General features: G+C 38.2%; 1 protein-coding gene across 2 annotated transcripts in view; it reads left to right on the top strand.

Annotated features, from left to right (window-relative positions):
* The first annotated feature begins 11,876 nt into the window (after positions 1–11,876).
* nup210 (nucleoporin 210) overlaps positions 11,877–23,457 on the top strand; it is a 131,988-nt gene continuing 120,407 nt past the window's right edge. For both annotated transcript variants that reach the window (XM_061902923.1, XM_061902922.1), the window contains exons 1-2: positions 11,877–12,257; positions 18,049–18,188. In XM_061902923.1, the coding sequence (XP_061758907.1) occupies positions 12,097–12,257; positions 18,049–18,188 (301 nt within the window). In that variant the 5' untranslated portion in view covers positions 11,877–12,096. The remainder of the gene's footprint in view (positions 12,258–18,048; positions 18,189–23,457) is intronic.

The following is a 23,457-nucleotide window of genomic DNA, read 5'->3' as shown; positions in this document are numbered from 1 at the left end:
GTGGGTCGTGCATGCTTCACGAAATATAATTTTATGCCGGATATTGTTGACGTTGACAAAGTAGAAGACGCTAAGACCAGCAGACACGTCCACAACACTGAAGATATCTTGTGGTGTACCCCAGGGATCGATACTGGGACCAAGATTGTTCAATCAAGTTACAAATGATTGAAATTAGTTTTATTTTCAGTCTGTTTTGTTCAGGAGAGAATGCACAAACGTTGAAGTTGTGTCAATGGAATGAAGTGCGAGAGGAAGTGAAGAACATGTGAGGCCAAAGAGAGAAGTTCTCTAATGTAAATATCATCATCTGGTCTTGTAATTTCTCACACGTGCGTGCTTGAAAAGAGACTCGTTTCACTTGCAACTGCAGCACCTTGAACTCTTCCCGCTTAACAATCCCTGAAGTCTTCCTGCTTGCTTGAGGGAATTCAGCTTTTACTTTGAAAGGTTGTGTTTATTATTGCTTCTCCGAGCGACCTTCGCCCCACATCTTGTCCTCCATTCAAGCTGACGCCGGCGATGACATCATCGTCCAGTTTGCCACCGTCGTCGTGCGGCCCGCGTGAAGATGATGTGAGCGTTATGATATATTCAGCTTCTCTCGGTTGGAACTCGTCTCGTTGACCCCGCCCACACCGAGCGTCTTAAAGAGGCAGACAATTGTGTCCTTAGCACCATGACGACAACAACGTGAAGATAATTTTTAGAACTGCTTCCAAAATGTGACAACGCTGCCTTGTGGTTGAACAGAAGAACCAGAGAAGCCTGCGTCCAACAACAACAACAACCAGTAATACAAAAACAAAAGCTAGTAACAACGACAACAACCAGTCGTACAACAAAAACAAGTAGCAACCACCAGGAATACAACAAAAACAACTACGAACAACAACCAGTAACAACAACAACAAACAGTATACAACAAAACAACCAGTAGTAGAATAAAAACAACAACCGATAATACAAAAAAACAATCAAGACCAACAAGAACGAGTAATGACAACAACCAGTAACAATGCCCTTTACAACAACAACCAGTAATAAGAACAACAAGTAACGGCAACAACCAGTAACAACAACAACAACAACAACCACAACCAGTTAAAACAACATCAAGTAACAAAAACTAGTAAGAACAACAACAACAAGTAAAACCAAGATTCAACAACAAGTAAATAAATGGGTTGTACTTGTATAGCTCTTTTCTACCTTCAAGGTACTCAAAGCGCTTTGACACTACTTCCACATTTACCCATTCACACACACATTCACACACTGATGGAGGGAGCTGCCATGCAAGGCGCCAACCAGCACCCATCAGGAGCAAGGGTGAAGTGTCTTGCTCAGGACACAACGGACGTGACGAGGTTGGTACTAGGTGGGATTTGAACCAGGGACCCTCGGGTTGCGCACGGCCACTCTCCCACTGTGCCACGCCGTCCCAAGTAAGAACAACAACAACAAGTAACAAGAACAAAAAGTAACAACCACAAAAAGTAACAACGACAACAACCCGTAACAACAAGAAGTAACAACAACAAGTAGCAAGAACAACCAGTAACAATGACAACAACCAGTAATAACAAGTAACAACAACAAGCAGTAACGACAAGTAACAACAATCGGTAAAAACAAGTAAAAATGGCAACCGGTAAAACAACAATAACAACAAGCAACAACAACCAGTAACAACAACATGCAATAACAACAACAACAAACAACGGCAACAACCAGTAACAACAAGCAACAAGAACAACCAGTAGCAATGACAACAACAAGCAACAACAACAAGAAACAGTTACCACAACAACAACAAGTAGCAATGACAACAATGAGGATCAACAACAAAAAGCAACAACAACCTGTAAGAATAGCAACAACATGTAACAACAACAACCAGTAACAATAACAAGTAACAACAACCAGCAACAACAACTGTAAGTAACAACAACAACAACAACCAGTTAAAACAACAACAAGTAACAACAACATGTAACAACAACAACAACCAGTAACAACAAGAACAACAACTAGTAACAACATCAACTAGTAACAACCACAACAACAAATAAAAACAAAGACAACCAGCAACAATAGCAAGTAACAACTGCCAGTAATAATAACAACAACCAGTAACAACAACAACTAACAACAACCAGTAACAATAACCAGTAACAACAACAAGAAGTAACAATAACAAGAACCAGTAACAAAAACAACAAGTAACATCAACAACCAGTAGCAACAACAAGTATCGACAACTACCAGTAACCATAACAAGTAACAACAACAGCCAGTAACAATAACAAGTAACAACAACAACCAGTAACAACAACAAGCAACAACAATAACAACATTTAACAACAACAAGTAACAACAACAACCTGTAAAAATAACAACAACTCACATCAACCAGTGAAAACAACAACTAGCAACAACATTTAACAACAACAAGTAACAACAATAACAAGTAAAAACAACCAGCAACAACAACCATAAGTAACAACAACCTGTAAACACAACAACAACCGACAACAACAACCAGTTAAAACAACAACGAGTAACAACAACATGTAACAACAACAATAACAAATAACAACAACAACCAGTAACAACAACAACAACTAGTAACAACATCAACCAGTAACAATTACAACAACAAATAAATACGACAACAACCAGCAACAATAGCAAGTAACAACAGCCAGTAATAATAACAACAACCAGTAACAACAACAACTAACAACAACCAGTAACAACAACCAGTAGCAACAAGTAATGACAACTACCATTAACAATAACAAGTAACAACAGCCAGTAACAATAACAAGTAACAACAGCCAGTAACAATAACAAGTAACAACAACAACCAGTAGCAACAACAACAACCAGTAACAAAAACAAGTAACAACAACAACAAGTATTAACGACAACCAGTAACAACAATAACAACAACCAATAATAATAATAAGAATGTTAGAACCCTGCTTGCAGCTGAAGCATTAATGAGCAGGTTTATCCAGGAATGGCTGCAGTGTGCCCCAAAAAACAGCAGGTAGCATCTCTCAGCAGATAATACTGTATCATCTTTTTCTCTCCGGACTTATGAGATAGGTCGTGCATGCTTCACTCATGCTTGAAGTGAGTCAGACCCAGTGGACCTGCAAACTGGCACAGTTATGCACAAATGGCAGTGACAGACGATCATGTGACAAACGATCAAGTGACCAAATTGTATTTGCAGCCATTGAAATATATGGGTATATATAAGACATGGGAATATCTTTGATAGCTTTTCTGTTGGAGGTGAGTTCCATCAAGCAAGTCTGATGAAAAATAACTAAAAATGCAAAAACTGCTCATGTTCATATTTAGACCTTCCTCACATCTATTATGAAATCATACGTAGACTTGAAGTCACTAAGTCAGTCCTACTTGTTTCTGCTTGTGTTGGTGAGAGATGATGTCAACACGTCTTTATGTTGGATATTATTGATAACAATCGTGGATACAAAGTTTAACATCAGCGCCCACATAAAGTGAAACTTCCACTCACTCGTCAAGTGTCACTTAAAGAAAGAAGCCCAAAGTTGAAACTGCACTGACTTCAAAGAACAGCAGCCAGAAAACACTGAATTGATGAATTATTGCAACTTCTTCCAAAGCCGTATCACATCTCTGAGACGTGATGCTGATGGAAATATTAAGTATTCAACATTTCTTTATAGTTAAAAAAAAGTGGAAATAATGTTGGATTATGTATGAGTCATTAACAAAACACATAAATAAATAACCATGTTCTGCACCTCTACGTTCAACTAGTGTCTGAGATTGTTGAGAGGGTGTTTGTGCTGCCCCCTAGTGGCAAATCACCTTTAAGAACGTCTCAGCAGGGTGCCAAGCAGCTTTGACTCTATGGATATCACATAATACAATAAAACAACACAAAAAGCAATATTATACAATATGTCTAACTCATAATGTGTATACCAGTCATTTTGTATGCTGTGTCTATACAGGTCATTACTTATTATGTGTGTATACCAATCATTATGTATTATGTGTGTATGCCATTAATAATGACTGGTATACACACAAAAACCACATCGACAGGTATTTACACATAATTAATCATGACCGATACAGCCAGATAATAAATAATGACTGGTATACACACATAATACATAATGGTTGACATGAACACATAATCAATCATGACTGATAGCGACAAGTGGCAGAAAATGAATGGATGGATGATACAGACACATAATAAATAACGACTGGTTTACATACGTAAAACATAATTATTGGTATACACACATAATACATAATGACTGGTATACACACATAATGAATAATGACTGATATATATATACATACTGACTGGTATAGACACGTAATACATAATGATTGGTTTTCAGGTATAGTGAATAATGACAGGTATACACACAAAACACATTGAAAGGCATATACACATAATTATTGATGACCGATACAGTCACATAAGAAATAATGACTAATATACACACATAAAATACAATGACAGGTATATGCTCGTAATCAATAATGATTGATACAGCCACAAAATAAATAATAAGTATACACACATAAAACACAATGACATGTACATACACATAATTAATCATGACTGATGCAGCCACATTATAATGACTGGTATACACATTTAGGACATAATGACTGGTACATACAAATAATGAATATTGACTGGTATACACGTATCGTACATAATGACTGGTATACAAAACGTAACACATGATTACTGGTTTGGACATATAATGACAGGTATAGACACATAATATATAATGATTGGTATACATGTATAGTACATTATTAATGACATGGACACATAATACATAATGACTGGTATACACACATAATAAGCAAGGACCTGTATGGATGCATAATATATACTTGCTGGTATACACACATAATACATAATGACTGGTATATATTGTATATACATAATGATTGGTATACAGGTCTCGTGAATAGTGACTGGTATACACACAAAAACACATTGAAATGCATATACACTTAATTAATAATGACTGATGCAGCCACAAAAGAAATAATGACTAGTATACACACATAATAAATAATGACTTGTATACATACATAATACATAATGATTGGTAAACAGGTTATGTGCATAATGGGTGGCATACACACAAAAACACAATGATAGGTACATACACATAATTAATCATGACTGATACAGCCTCATAATAAATTAATGACTTTTATACCCACAAAACTTTTATACACACAAAACACAAAACACACACTTGCATGGCAGCTCCCTCCATCAGTGTGTGAATGTGTGTGTGAATGGGTAAATGTGGACGTAGTGTCAAAGCGCTTTGAGTACCTTGAAGGTAGAAAAGCGCTATACAAGTACAACCCATTTAATTATTTATTTAAAAACACAATGACAGGCAAATACACATAATTAATAATGACTAATACAGCCACATAATAAATAATGACTGGTATACACACAAAACTCATAATGGCTGATATAAACACATAATCAATCATGACTGATAGGGACAAGCGGCCGAAAATGGATGGATGGATGGATGGATGATACAGCCACATAATAAATAATGACTGGTGTACACACACAATACATAATGATTGGTTTCCACACATAGTACATAATGGGTGGTGTACACACATAATTAATAATGACTGATACAGCCACATAATAAATAATGACTGGTGTACACACACAATACATAATGATTGGTACACACAGATAATACATAATGGCCGGTGTACACACATAATTAATCATGACTAATACAGCCACATAATGAATAATGACTGGTATACACACAAAACTCATAATGGCTGATATAAACACATAATCAATATTGACTGATAGGGACAAGCGGCTGAAAATGGATGAATGGATGGATGATACAGCCACATAATAAATAAAGACTGGTGTACACACACAATACATAATGATTGGTATACACACATAATACATAATGGGTGGTGTACACACATAATTAATCATGACTGATACAGCCCCATAATAAATAATGACTAGTATACACACATAACACATAATTACCGGTTTAGACATATAAAGACTGGTATAGATCCATAATACATAATGATTGGTACACACGTATCGTACATAATTATTGACATAGACACATAATACATAATGTCTGGTATACACACATAATAAATAATGAATGTTCTACACACATAATAAGTAAGGACCTGTATGGATGCATAATATATACTGGCTGATATACACATATTACATAATGACTGGTATATACACATAATATATAATGACTTCTATCGACACAAGATAAATAATGACTGGTATACACATATAGTAAAGAGTGACTGGTATACACACATAATGCATAATGACTGGTATAGACACGTAATACATAATGATTGGTATACAGGTATAGTGAATAATGACTGGTGTACACACAAAAACACATTGAAAGGCATATACACATAATTATTGATGACTGATACAGTCACATAAGAAATAACGACTGGTGTACACACACGTAATACATAATGATTGGTATACATACATAATACATAATGGCTGGTATACACACATAATTAATCATGACGATACAACCACATAATACATAATGCCTGGTATACACACATATAATAAATAATAAATGGTATACACACATAATAAGTAAAGATCTGTATATATACATAATACAATATATACTGGTTGGTATACACACATAATATGTAATGATTTGTATGACACATGACAAATAATGAGTGGTGTAAACACATGATGACTGGTATAGACACATAATACTTATTGATTGGTATACACGTATAGTGCATAATGACTGGTATACACAAAATGCATAATGACTGGTACATTTACATAATGACCGGTATAGACACATAGAGTATTACATAATGATTGGTATTCACTTATAACACACAATGATTGGTATACAAGTATAGTACATAATGAATGGCATGGACACATGAAACATAATGACTGGTATATAATAAATAATGACCGCTATAGACACATCGTGACTGGTATACACACAGAGCACTTAATGACTAGTATACACACATTATACATAATGACATATAACACAGAATGATTGGTTTACACGTATAGTACATATAAATGGGTTGTACTTGTATAGCGCTTTTCTACCTTCAAGGTACTCAAAGCGCTTATGCCTTTGTGCCATATGCCTAGTATAGACACATAATATTAAACTGACTGGTATAGACAAATAATATAATGACTGGTATACACACATACTAATATAATGACTGGTATACACATAATATATAATGCCTTGTATAGACACATAATAATATAATAACTGGTATATACGCATAATACATAACACCTGGTATACACACATAATGGTAAAATGACTAGTATAGACACATAATATATAATGACTTGTATTGACACATAATGATATAATGACTGGTATACACATAATACATAATGTCTGGTACACACACATAATAATATAATGACTGGTATTGACACATAATACATAATGACTGGTATATACACATAATACATCATGCCTGGTATAAACATATAATAAATAATAAATGGTATACACACATAATAAGTAAAGACCTGTATAGATACATAATACAGTATATACTGGTTGGTATACACACATAACATATAATGGTTTGTATGACACAAGACAAATAATGAGTGGTATACACACATGATGACAGGTATAGACACATAATACTTAATGATTGTTATAAACGTATGGTGCATAATGACTGGTTAATTTACATAATGACTGGTACCGACACATACAGTATTACATAATGATTGGTATACACGTATAGTGCATAATGACTGGTATACACTCATAACACATAATGATTGGTAAACATGTATAATACATAATGAATGGCATGGACACATGAAACATAATATAATAAATAATGACCGCTATAGACACATTGTGACTGGTATACACACATAGCACTTAATGACTAGTATACACACATAATACATAATGACTGGTATATACACATACTAAATAATGGCTGGTATACACATATACTACAGAATGATTGGTTTACACGTACAGTACATAATGCCTAGTATGGGCACATAATATTAAACTGACTGGTATAGACACATAATGACTGGTATAGACACATAATATAGTGACTGGTATACACACATACTAATATAATGACTGGTATACACATAATATATAATGCCTGGTATAGACACATAATAATATAATAACTGGTATATACGCATAATACATAATGCCTGGTATACACACATAATGGTAAAATGACTAGTATAGACACATAATATATAATGACTTGTATTGACACATAATGATATAATGACTGGTATACACATAATACATAATGTCTGGTACACACACCTAATAATATAATGACTGGTATATACACATAATACATAATGCCTGGTATACACACGTAATAATATAATGACTAGTATTGACACATAATGCATAATGACTGGTATATACACATAATACATCATGCCTGGTATACACATATAATAAATAATAAATGGTATACACACATATTAAGTAAAGACCTGTATAGATACATAATACAGTATATACTGGTTGGTATACACACATAATATATAATGGTTTGTATGACACAAGACAAATAATGAGTGGTATACACACATGATGACTGGTATAGACACATAATACTTAATGATTGTTATACACGTATGGTGCATAATGACTGGTTAATTTACATAATGACCGGTACAGACACATACAGTATTACATAATGATTGGTATACACGTATAGTGCATAATGACTGGTATACACTCATAACACATAATGATTGGTAAACATGTATAATACATAATGAATGGCATTGACACATGAAACATAATATAATAAATAATGACCGCTATAAACACATTGTGACTGGTATACACACATAGCACTTAATGACTAGTATACACACATAATACATAATGACTGGTATATACACATAATAAATAATGGCTGGTACACACATATAATACAGAATGATTGGTTTACACGTATAGTACATAATGCCTAGTATAGACACATACTATTAAACTGACTGGTGTAGACATAATATAATGACTGGTATAAACACATAATATATAATGCCTGGTATAGACACATAATAAAATAATAACTGGTATATACGCATAATACATAATGCCTGGTATACACACATAATAGTAAAATGACTAGTATAGCTACATAATGACTTGTATTGACACATAATGATATAATGACTGGTATGCACATAATACATAATGTCTGGTACACACACAATAATATAATGACTGGTATATACACATAATACATAATGCCTGGTGTACACACATAATAATATAATGACTAGTATAGACACATAATACATAATGACTGGTATATACACATACTAATACAATGACTGGTACAAACGAATGATACATAAAGACTGGTATACACACATAATAATATAATGACTGGTATATACACATGCTAATGCAATGACTGGTAAAAACAAAAAATACATAATGACTGGTATACACACATAATAATATAATGACTAGTATCGACACATCCTAAATGATGAATGGTACACACACGCTATGAAGAGGATTGTTGTAAGGATTAAATTAACTTGATATGATATTTTCTTCCTTGTGGTGAATAACGGCTGCTAAGTGACACTTTGAGGAGATTGTTACCGCTATTACCTCTGTTTTTTTTATTATGAATGGATATGATGGAGATGAACATGATGATCAATAATAATAATAATAATAATTATTATTATTATCATAAATATTGCTCCCGTTACTATGATTAATTTGGTTTGTTGTTGATCAATAAGTTTACCATTATCGTCATTGATTTTTGTATTTCTATTTTTGTACAGTATAGTATTGTGGATGGGGGCGTGGTCTGTGGGCCTGTCACAGAGCTGTCTGTGTAAGGATTGGCCTCGAATGCCAGCGGCAGGTGAGTGGATTGCCCAGCTGGGACTGGTTATCTAGTCACCTGTCGCCCGTATTAGCAGCAGCCGGACCGAGACACGTGGTTGGAGTTGGAACGAGAGCGAGACACATGGTAGAGAGCAAAGCAGAGCAGTAGGAGAGACTGAGACTGGAAAGTTGCAAGAACAGTATGCTGTGTTGTTACACCAGACTACCGGGCTCACGATGAGGTCTTTTACGGTCAGGAGGACCCACACAGGGGGAAACTTCACAAGTATTTGATGTACTCTAGTTGCTGTGCACATTTCTCTAGGAAATGGGATGTTTTGATTTCTTTCAGTATAAAGAAGAAAATGATTACAATCAAAGAGATCGATGATACACATACATGTCCTCTCCAAGGTTTCTCATAGTCATTGTCACCGTCGTCCCATTGGAGTGAGTTTTTCCTTGCCCTTATGTGGGCTCTGTACCGCGGATCCTTTTGAGACACTTGTAATTTAGGGCTATATAAATAAACATTGATTTATTTGTATAGCCCTAGGTTTCGGTGAGAAAATGGTGGCAATAAGTCGGCTCTTACTTTAGACATGAGCAGAGAGTTTGCGTCGTTCTTCCTGCAGCTGCGGAGTCTCTTGCCTCCTCCCACCGGCCACCCCTGACCGTCGGAGGCTTACACCGTGGAGGAGGGGGAGAGGGGAATAAATCTCAGCCCGGCTGCCTTGCCTCGTCGAGAAACGTGGCTTCCCACGGAGACACTGGCGGTCACCACACCCGTGGCCACACCCCTCCGACTTTCAGGTACGACCATATACTCTCACTAAAATACACAATAAGCAAATAAGGGATTTTCCAGAATTATCCTAGTAAATGTGTCTAATAACATCTGAATCGCTCCCACTGCCCTCGTCTTTTTTTGTTGTTGAGTGGGTTACGCGACCTCCTCCTGCAGCTGTCAGAAAGGCAGCTGTGGTCTTGGCTCCTCTACTTCTCTCAGAGACACTGGCGTTCACCGCAGCCCTCTGACTTTCAGGTATGACGTCATAATCTCACTAAAATACTATTAATACAACAAGCAGATAAGGGATTTTCCAGAATTATCCTAGTAAATGTGTCTAATTACATCTGAAACTCTCCCATTGCCGCCGCCTGGAGCCGTCGCCTTATTTAATCTTTTTTTTTTGTGCTTCACTCTAACTTTCCTCATCCACAAATCTTTCATTCTCGCTCAAATTAATGGGGAAATTGTCGCTTTCTCGGTCAGAATTGCTCTTACTGCTGGTGGCTCACATTATAAACAATGTGAGGATGTGAGGAGCCCTCACACCGGTGACGTCACACGCACATCCTCTGCTACTTCCGGTACAGGCAAGGCTTTTTTACTAGCGTCCAAAAGTTGCGAACTTTATCGTTGATGTTTTCTACTAAATCCTTTCAGCAAAAATATGGCAATATCGCGAAATGATCAAGTATGACACATAGAATGGACCTACTATCCCTGTTTAAATAAGAAAATCTCATTTCAGTAGGACTTTAACTTTAAGCTGAAACTGGGATGTTTTTATTTATTTCAGTATAAGGAAGAAAATGATTACAATCAAAGAGATACATGATATCCATACATGTCCTCTCCAAGGTTTCTCATAGTCATTGTCACCGTCCTCCCACTGGGGTGAGTTTTTCCTTGCCCTTATGTGGGCTCTGGAATGCGGATGTCGTTGTGGCTTGTGCAGCCCTTTGAGACACTGGTGATTTAGGGCTATATACATAAACATTGACTGATTGATGGTTTGACTTTCTACTACCTGCCTGAAAAGGGCGAAAGAAGATGTGCGTGTACCTTTAAGAAAACCCGTCACGCTTCTGGAGCGTGACGTCACCCCACTCCCGGCATGCTCTAAATCCAATGGTTGCAAATGGCGGGTAGTCGGCATGTATTTAGCTATCTTTGCGTCTTTTTTGAATATTTACTCCAATAGTCGTACTTTCCTGACATATATCCACAGCGTCGATAACATTGTGCGGATAGAATAGTGTGAATAAGTCAGGGTTTCTACGCTTTAATAATAAATGCCCCGTAATTCATCGCGCGGACATGTTTGACGTGAAAGAGTTTGCGCTGTTGTGTTTGTCATTAATGTTCATCTTTCACGCGTCTTGCTCCTCCAAATTAAATATGCCCAAAGTGCTGCTGCCGCTCGCCAGAAGTACGAGAATTAACTTCACGCTGGAAACCACCGAGGGTTGCTACAAATGGTGAGTCCGTAGTAAGCCTGCTCGCAGCGGAAGTCTCATATTTCATATCATATTCCATGCCATATTTTCACCTTACACGTGCTCAAAGTATTTACGTATCCGTCACTTTTTTGTCACTTTTTTTTCTTCAAAACATCTCTTGACTACTCTGCTGTATATATGCCTTTTTATAAGAACATTTCTCTGGCGTCTTTTATCTTTCTTTCGTTTCCGTTACATTCTACTTCGCCACAAACCGGAAGTGACGTCAAGTATTCTCCCGAACTTTTTCTCATTCACAACCTTTCAATAATGATTATCGAATATGAATAATGATATTCATGCGCATCACCGCCCTATGCACTTGTTGGGCTCATTCATGTTTCAGGGCACAGGTGTCAAGATCTGGCCCGCCAAACCATTTAAGTGAAGTGAATTATATTTATATAGCGCTTTTTCTCTAGTGACTCAAAGCGCTTTACATAGTGAAACCCAATATCTAATTTTTACATTTAAACCACTGTGAGTGGCACTGGGAGCAGGTGGGTAAAGTGTCTTGCCCAAGGACACAACGGCAGTGACTAGGATGGCGGAAGCTGGGATTGAACCTGCAACCCTCAAGTTGCTGGCACGGCCGCTCTACCAACCGAGCTATACCGTGGACCTCACATCATTTTGTGTCATACCTACCAACCTTGAGACCTCTGATTTCGGGAGGTGGGGGGCGTGGTCGGGGGTGGAGCAGAAGCGTGGTTAAGAGGGGAGGAGTATATTTACATCTACAATTCACCAACTTGAGTATTTCATATATATTTCATATATATATATACCGTATTTCCTTGAATTGCCACCAGGGAGCTAATTGATTTAAAACCTCTTCTCACTCCTGCGCTTACCAAAGGCATGCGGTAAAAGTAAGCATGCGCTATATATTTTAAAACCTCTTCTCACTCCGGCAATTACCAAAGGTATGCAGTAAAAATTTGAGTGTTATGTAAGCTCGGACCTTAAATCCTACTGAATAGCTCTTAATCTTCTTCCCTTTATGCGATTTCAAATTACCGGTATTGAAATCAGCCTCCTCCATTTTGAAAATTATAACAGGGGAAGTGTCACTCGTGACGTCACGAGTTTGACCAGGCGGTAATACTAAGCATGCGCTAATTATTTTGGGAAGCGACTTTGACCCGGCAGTAATACAAGGCAGGCGCATACTATATGCCCTGCGGCAATTCAAGGAAATACGGTATGTATGAAATACTTGACTTTCAGGGAATTCTAGCTATATATATTTATTTTTATTACATATATGAATAAAATGAATAGTTGAATTTCGAGCGGCACCTATCAAATACACAGTAATAAAAACACAGTTGTTTTACTAACTGTACTGTGCTTGCTGATTACTAAAAAACAACAACAACACTTACCTTTCACTATTTGAGTAACCTTTGTTTTGCCATTTGCATACTGGCGAGAGTCACTTGCCGTCAGGTGCGCAACACCACATAAATCGTTGGTCAATCAAAAAGCAACCCCATAATGCTATAGCCAACATTCACCAGGAGATGGCGACAGACAACATAGAATCACTCTATTACAGACGGCGTCGCCATGGCTGTAACTTCCTCGTTCTTCTGCTTCGTCTCCTTTGTGTAGTTTTTTATTAAAATCCGTAGATGTTGTAACGTGATTGTTTATATAGTGGGAAAGCGGACGTGAAAACAGGCTGTCCCCACTCAGGTCCGCATGGAGCTGGATGGGGCGTGTCCTGCAGCTCCGCTGAATTTCGGGAGATTTTCGGGAGAAAATTTCTTCCGGATGGTTTTCGGGAGAGGCGCTGAATTTCGGGAGTCTCCCGGAAAATCTGGGAGGGTTGACAAATATGTTTTATGTGGTCCATCATGTCATTTTTAATGTGTTCCACCACATCTTTTTATATTATTTGCCACATAATTTTTAGTGGCCTGCCACATAATTTCTGATGGTCTGCCACATCATTTTATGTTCCACCACTTATTTTTTTAGTCAGTCACATCATTTATCGTGGCGTACCACATCATTTAATGTGTTCCTCCACATATTTTTATACTGTCAGTCACATCATTTATAGAGGCCTGCCACATCATGTAATGTGTTCCTCCATATATTTTTATGCTGTCAGTCACATCATTTATAGAGGCCTGCCACATCATGTAATGTGTTCCTCCATATATTTTTATGCTGTCAGTCACATCATTTATAGAGGCCTGCCACATCATGTAATGTGTTCCTCCATATATTTTTATGCTGTCAGTCACATCATTTATAGAGGCCTGCCACGTCATTTAATAATGTGTTCCACTATACATTTTTCTATTGTCAGTCACATCATTTATAATTGCCCCCCACATCATATAATGTGTTCCACAACATCTTTTCATATTGTCCGCCACATAATTAATGGGGGCCTGCCATGTCATTTAAGGCAGTGGTCCCCAACCACCGGGCCGCGGCTCGATTGCTACCGGGCCGCAGAATAATTTTTTATAAAAAAATTTTTTTTTTATTAAATCAACATAAAAAACACAAGATACACTTACAATTAGTGCACCAACACAAAAAAACTCCCTTTTTCATGACAAAAAAATAAATAAATAAATACATAAATAACCACTCCGCCGGGACGCGGGACAAATTATCAAGTGTAGGACGGTCCGCAGCTACAAAAAGGTTGGGGACCACTGATTTAAGGTGTTCCACCACTTATTTTTATTTTGTCCGCCTCGTCATTTTAAGTACCCTGCCATATCATTTAATGTGTTCCACCACGTCATTAATAGTGGCCTGCCTCCTCATTTCTAATGGCCTGCCACGTCATTTAATGTGTTCCACCATATCTTTTTCTATTGTCCGCCATTTCATTCATAGTCGCCTGTCACATCATTTAATGTTCCACCACTTACTTTTTTACTGTCATCTCATTTTTAATGGCCTGCCTCATCTTTTAGGTTGGCCTACCACATCATTTAATGTGTCCCACCACATATTTATATACTTTGTCACATCATTTGCCTCATCTTTTATAATGGGCTACCACATTATTTAATGTGTTGCATTAATAATAATTTATAATGGCCACGTCATATATAATGCCCTGCCTCATCTTTTACTATGGCCTACCACATCATTTAATGTGTTCCACCATATATTTTTCTATTGTCAGTCACATCATTTATAGTGGCCTCCCTCATCATTTATGATTGCCTGGCACATCGTTTAATGTGTTCCACGACATCTTTTATATTGTCCGCCACATAATTTATTGTGGCCTGCCACATCAATTAATGTGTTCCACCACATCTTTTTATGTTGTCCGCCACATCATTTTTATTGGCCTGCCTCATCATTTATAATAGCCTACCATATCATTTAATGTGTTCCACAACATATTTTTCTATTGTCCACCACATCGTGTAATGTGTTGCACCACATCTTTTTTTATTGTCCGCCACTGAATTTTTAGTGGCCTGCCACGTCATTTTATGTGTTCCACCATATCTTTTTCTATTGTCCGCCATGTCATTCGTCGTGGCCTGCAACATCATTTAATGTTCCACGAAATATTTTAATACCGTTAGTAACATCTTTTATAGTGGCCTGCCTCATCATTTATCTAGGATTCCCACATAATTTCATGTGTTCCATTGTATCTTTTTCTATTGTCCGCCATATAATTTATATGGGCCTGCCACGTCATTGAATGTGTTCCACAACATATTTTTGTACTGTCAGTCACATCATTTATGTGGCCTGCCTCATCATTTATAATTGCCTGCCACATCTTTTAATGTATTTCGCCATATCTTTTTCTATTGTTCCCAATGTCATTTGTAATGGCCTGCCACGTCTTTTAATGTTCCACAACATCTTTTGATATTGTCTGCCACATCATGTCATGTGGCCTACCACATAATTTAATTTGTTCCACCACATCTGTTTATGCTTTCTGCCAAATTATATAGTGGCCTGCCTCATCATTTATAATAGCCTACCACATCATTTAATGTGTTCCACCATATCTTTTTCTATTGTCCGCCATATCATTTATCGTGGCGTGCCACATCATTTCATGTTCCACCACTTATTTTTTTTACTATCAGTCACATCATTTATAATGCCCTGCCTCATCATTTAGACTGGGCTACCACATCATTTAATGTGTTGCATTAATAATAATTTGGAATTGCCTGCCTCATCTTTTAGGTTGGCCTACCACATTATTTAATGTGTTCCACCACATATTTTTATACTCTGTCACAGCATCTGTCTCATCTTTTAGTGTGGGCTACCACATCATTTAATGTGTTCCACCACATCATTTAATGTATTCCACCATATATTTTTCTATTGTCAGTCACATCATTTATATTGGCCTGCCTAATCATGTAAAATTGCCTACCACATCATTTAATGTGTTCCACGACATCTTTTTATAATGTCCGCCACATAATTTATCTTGGCCTGACACATCATTCAAGGTGTTCCACTACTTCTTTTTATGCTGTCCGCCACATCATTATTGTGGCCTGCCTCATCATCTATAATAGCCTACCATATCATTTAATGTGTTCCACCATGTATTTTTCTATTGTCGGCCAGGTTATTTAATGTGTTCCACCACATCTTTTTATAGTGGCCGCCACGTCATGTATTGGGGCCTGCCTCGTAATTTAAATATGGCCTACCACATCATTTAATGTGTTCCACCATATATTTTTCTATTGTCCGTCACCTCATTTATTTTGGCCTACCACGTCGTTTAATGTGTTCCACCATATCTTTTTATGCTGTCTGCCACATCATTTATTTTAGCCTGCCTCATCATTTCTAATGGCCTGCCATGTCATTTAATGTGTTCCACCAATAGTGGCCTTCCACATGATTTGTGTTCCACCATATAATTTTCTATTTTCCGCCATTTCATTTGCTGTAGTGTACCACATCATTTAATGTGTTTTACCATATCTTTTTCTATTGTCCGCCATATCATTCATAGTGGCCTGCTTCATCATTTATAATTTCCTTCCATATCATTTAATGTGTTTTACCATATATTTTTCTATTGTCCGCCATATCATTCATAGTGGCCTGCTTCATCATTTATAATTTCCTGCCATATCATTTAATGTGTTCCAACACATCTTTTTCTATTGTCCGCCATATCATTTATTTTGGCCTACCACATCATTTAATGTGTTTCACCATATCTTTTTCTGTTGTCCGCCCCATCATTTATAGTGGTCCGCCACATCATTTAATGTGTTCCACCACTTTTTTCATATTGTCCGCCACAAAATTTATCGTGGCCTGCTTTATCAATTATTGTCTTCCACCACATCTTTTTATGCTGTCCGCCACATCTTTTATTTTGGCCTGCCTCATCATTTATAATAGTCTACCACATCAATTAATGTGTTCCACCATATCTTTTTCTATTGTCTGCCACATCATTTATAATGGCCTACCACATCATTTAAAGTGTTCTACCACATCTTTTCATATTGTCCGCCAAATAATTTATAGTGGACTGCCTCGCCATTTAATGTGTTCCACCACAGCTTTTTATCCTGTCCGCCAAAACATTGTTGTGTGATATATTGTGGAGTTTTGGCAGTACTTTCAGGCAGGATTACTGCGTCAACATGGAATAACAAGACAGTAGAGAAGGAGCTTTATGTTTGATATATTCAGTGTACATTCTTTATCCAAATGATGAAAGTGAGGATGACTAGAGCTGTCTTACCAGAGTTCTCTTGCCATGTTCTTGCAGGACTTCAACACGGCCAGAAGTAGCAAGCGTCCAGCCTTTGAATGAAGACATCAGTCGCGGCTGCTCCAGGAAAGCAGTTCTCCAAGCTCGGTCCACTCAGCCCTCCAGACGGACCAGCATCATTCTGGCTGAAGATGTCGGTAGGTGTCAATAAACACACCCGTCTCGTTCAGCTCAGTGGTATGATTAGTCTGTTTTTCCCCCAGATTTATTTAGGCAAAAATGATCGTTGGGATGATAATCAATCGAACGATCGATACAATCCCTAGGGAACAGGAGAAAAATATATGAAATATCAACACTTTTATCTTCTATTTTCCTCTGGCTATAATCCCCTCAAGGAAAGGAAACATCAACACAAGTATGGAAAACAGACACTGAATGTAAACAAAATACAAAACCCAAAACTAGTAAAGTTGGCACATTGTGTAAATGGTAAATAAAAACAGAATACAATGATTTGCTAATCCTTTTCAACCCATATTCAATTGAATAGACTCAGGTAGGGCTGGGCGATATTGCCTTTTATTAATATCTCAATATTTTTGGGCCATGTCACGATACACGATATTTATCGCGATATTTTGCCTTAGCCTTGAATGAACACTTGATGCATATAATCACACCAGTATGAGGATTCTATGTGTCTACATTAAAACATTCTTGTTCATACTGCATTAATATATGCTCATTTTAAACTTTCACGCAGAGAGGGAAATCCCAACTAAGTCAATTTACCAAAACTGTATTTATTAAGCAGTGGCACAAACATTCATGTCATTTCAAAACAGAACGTGCAAGATTCTCAGAGACATTTTAAAACAAGCTATTGTGTAAGATGTCACTAAGATGACATATCAAAACAACACTAAATAAAGTGCACTTTTTGTACAGAACGCCACTACAATAGTTTACAACAAATAAAGTGCACTTTTGTGCATGATGTCACACAAGATATTTCAAATAAAAATGAGCTGCATAATAAGAAATCAAATAGGAGTGCTGCTATTTTTTGTAGCAACGCTTTTGCCGCATACAGTAATTGTTCAACATATTACCGCTTGAAGCCAAACCACCACTGTTTTTCTTGGGAAATAATTCTTCCTTCATTTGTTACCAGATTCGCACCTTCTCGCTCTCGTATTACCACTCGCAACGCACTGTTAGCAACACAGCTAATGTTACCATGTGGCTACCTCTCTGCTCAGGGAGGGCGTGTGACGTTTCAAATGTGACGTATGTAAGAAGGTGCGCTTGTTTATGCTTCTGTGAGAAGGACAGACAAGCGCGAGTGGGAAATGCATGCAGTGTAATGCCCGCAGCTTAAAGCAACTGTGTGAGAACGTATACATGAACATCACGATATAGTAGGGCTGGGCGATACTTGATGCATATATTCACAGCAGTATGATGATTCTATGTGTCTACATTAAAACATTCTTGTTCATACTGCATTAATATATGCTTATTTTAAACTTTCATGCAGAGAGGGAAATAACAACTAAGTAAATTGACCAAAACTGTATTTATTAAACAGTTATTAGCAGGTGACTTTTCAAATGATGCTACATATTTGCAGTAATGCTACTTTTGGTAGCAACGCTTGTGCCCCACACTGACAAATTAAAGTTGTCTATTCGACATCTTCCCGCTTGAAGCCGAACCCCCGCTGCTGTTTTTCTTGGGAATTAATTCTTTCTTCATTTGCTGCCAGATTTACACCTTCTTTCTCTCGTATTACCACTCGCACGGCTCCGTTAGCATCGCAGCTAATGTTACCCATGCTGGTACCTCTCTACTCCTGAGGGCGTATACGTATGTGACATATGACGTGACAGTATGTGACGTGTGTAAGAAGGTGGGCTTGTTTTACGTCTCCGTGAGAATGAGAGACAAGAAAGAGTGAAGAAGACCCTGTAGTGTAATGGCTGCAGACAACGTTCCCTCTAAGGTACGCGCCTGTGCAATTGCACACTGCTCACGCGTCCTCTGCGCACAGCAAATCTAGGCTGCGCACAAAATCGAATAAAAAGATAAGCGCATAACAGTGTGCACGTCTGCCGTCGCTCACATGTGCGCCACTGAATGCTCGGGGAGTTTTGGCGTTTGATCACACATATGAAAAATTGGAGGGAAAATTGGGAGCTAAAAGCAACTGCGTGAGAACGTATACTCGAATATCACGATATAGTGATTTTCAATGTCGCACAGAGACAACCCCGCGATATATTGAGTATATCGATATATCGCCCAGCCCTAGACTAGGTTCGTACGGGTGCTTGAAAACCTTAAAGGCCTACTGAAACCCACTACTACCGACCACGCAGTCTGATAGTTTATATATCAATGATGAAATTTTAACATTGCAACACATGCCAGTTTACTAAATTGCAATTTTAAATTTCGCGCTAAGTATCCTGTTGAAAACGTCGCGGTATGATGACGCGTGCGCGTGACGTCGCGGATTGTAGCGGACATGTTGTTCCAGCCCGATCCCAACTATAAGTCGTCTGCTTTAAAGGGGAACATTATCACAATTTCAAAAGGGTTAAAAACAATAAAAATCAGTTCTCAGTGGCTTGTTGTATTTTTTGATTTTTTTTTCAAAATTTTACCGGTCCCGGAATATCCCTAAAAAAAAAAAGCTTGATTTTCGCTATTTGCGATGCGACTGTCCATTTCCCTGTGACGTCATACAGTGCTGCCAATGTGAACAAACAATGGCGAATAGCACAGCAAGATATAGCGACATTAGCTCGGATTCAGACTCGGATTTCAGCGGCTTAAGCGATTCAACAGATTACGCATGTATTGAAACAGATGGTTGGAGTATAAAAGTATTGAAGAAGAAACTGAAGCTATTGAGCGACTAGCTATTGATGCTATTCATAGCCATAGCATGGCCGAATAACTGCGTTAGAATCGCCGGTAAAATGTGCGGACCAAACTATCAGGACTTTCGCATCTCGTGACACTGGAGCAACTTAAATCCTTCGATTGGTAAGTGTTTTTTTCGCATTAAATGTGGGTTGATGGAAACGTAATATAATTGCAAATGCATCTGCAGGTTATCCATACATCTCTGTGCCATGTCTGCTTTAGCACCGCCGGTCAATTGAAGTGAAGTGAATTATATTTATATAGCGCTTTTCTCAAGTGACTCAAAGCGCTTTACAAAGTGAAACCCAATATCTAAGTTACATTTAAACCAGTGTGGGTGGCACTGGGAGCAGGTGGGTAAAGTGTCTTGCCCAAGGACACAACGGCGGTGACTAGGATGGCGGAAGCGGGAATCGAACCTGCAACCCTCATGTTGCTGGCACGGCCACTCTACCAACCGAGCTATGCCGCCCAGCATGTTAGCGTAGATTAGCGTAGCATGTTAGCATCGATTAGCTGGCAGTCACGCCGCAACCAAGTATGTCTGATTAGCACATAAGTCAACATCAACAAAACTCACTTTTGTGATTTCGTTGACTTTATCGTTTCAAATGCATCTGCAGGTTATCCATACATCTCTGTGCCATGTCTGTCATCGCCAGTAAAATGTGGAGACACTTTGGCACATTCAATGGGGGTCTGGCGGCAGATTTCTTGCCACTTTCGCATCTTCGGGCCAGTGGTGCAACTTGAATCCCTCCCTGTTAGTGTTGTTACACCCTCCGACAACACACCGACGAGGCATGATGTCTCCAAAGTTCCAAAAAATAGTCGAAAAAACGGAAAATAACAGAGCTGAGACCCGGTGTTTGCAATGTGTTGAAAATGAAAATGGCGGCTGTATTACCTCGGAGATGTCACGTTCTGACGTCATCGCAAAAGGAGCAATACACAGAAAGGCGTTTAATTCGCCAAAATTCACCCATTTAGAGTTAGGAAATCGGTAAAATAAATAAATGGTATTTTTTCTGCACCATCAAGGTATATATATTGACGCTTACATAGGTCTGGTGATAATGTTCCCCTTTAATCGCATAATCACACAGTATTCTGGACATCTGTGTTGCTGAATCTTTTGCAATTTGTTCAATTAATAATGGAGACTACAAAGAAGAAAGCTGTTGGTGGAAAGCGGTGTATTGCGGCCGGCTGTAGCAACACAAACACAGCCGGTGTTTCTTTGTTTGCATTCCCTAAAGATGACGGTGAAGCTTTAATATGGAACAGAGCGGTCAAGCCAACATGGTTCCCTACCACATGTCAAACGGCAGGTTTCGGTGAGAAAATTGTTGTAATAAATCAACTTTTACCGTAGACATGAGCGGATAGCTTGCGTCGTTCCTCGTGCACCTGTCAAAGAGGCAGCTACGGACTCTCTTGCCTCCTCCAACCGGCCGCCCCCGAACGTGGGATGCTTCCACCGAGGAAGAGGGGGAAAAAAAGCTCAGCCTGGTCCCAACGGCTGCCTTCGCTTCGCCTCGTCGAGAAACGTGGCTTCCCTCAGAGACACTGGTGGTCACCACACCCGTGGCCACACCCCTCCGACTTTCAGGTACTATATAATCTCACTAAAAAACTAGTAACACAATAAGCAGAAAAGGGATTTTCCAGAATTATCCTAGTAAATGTGTCAAATAACATCTGAATCGCTCCCACTGCCCTCGCCTTTTTTTTTTTCTTTTTTTTTTTTGCTAGTCCTTCACTCTAACTTTCCTAATCCATGAATCTTTCATCCTTGCTCAAATTAATGGGGAAATTGTCGCTTTCTCAATCCGAATCGCTCTCGCTGCTGGTGGCCATGATTGTAAACAATGTGAGAATGTGAGGAGCTCCACAACCCGTGACGTCACGCGCACATCGTCTGCTACTTCCGGTACAGGCAAGGCTTTTATATTAGCGACCAAAAGTTGCGAACTTTATCATGGATGTTCTCTACTAAATCCTTTCAGCAAAAATATGGCAATATTGCGAAATCAAGTATGACACACAAAATGGACCTGCTATCCCCGTTTAAATAAGAAAATCTCATATCAGTAGGCCTTTAAAAATGCTTGGATTTTTATTACTGTGTTTTCAAGGTTTGAAAAATGCTTGCATTTTGGTTGAAGTGCTTGTTAATGTTTGGAAATGTTCATCATATTTCTCGGCAGTCTGACACAATAGGCTTAGTATAAAATGTAAAAAAAAAATAGAAAAAGTTTCTGTAGCGGCGAACAGCTGTCTCGTCAGCTGATGCTCAAGCTCGCAACTGCGATAGCCTGGCAACCAGCCAAACCCCACTTGATTAAATTGTATTTTAATGTAGAGTAGTTAGTAGAGCACATCCGCACCCCAGGTAAGGTATATAATTCAACATTAGCTCGGCCAGTCGGCTTATATGATCCGAGCCAATCTCGCAGGTATAACGGGGCGCGCTCCTGTCTCGTCTGCCAGTGCGCGAACACGTTAATTAGTCAGCTGTGTCAAATC

The sequence above is a fragment of the Nerophis ophidion genome, linkage group LG06 (assembly GCF_033978795.1).
Source record: "Nerophis ophidion isolate RoL-2023_Sa linkage group LG06, RoL_Noph_v1.0, whole genome shotgun sequence".
NCBI classification, from domain to species: Eukaryota; Metazoa; Chordata; class Actinopteri; order Syngnathiformes; family Syngnathidae; genus Nerophis; species Nerophis ophidion.
This window is presented reverse-complemented; position numbering and strand designations above follow the sequence as displayed.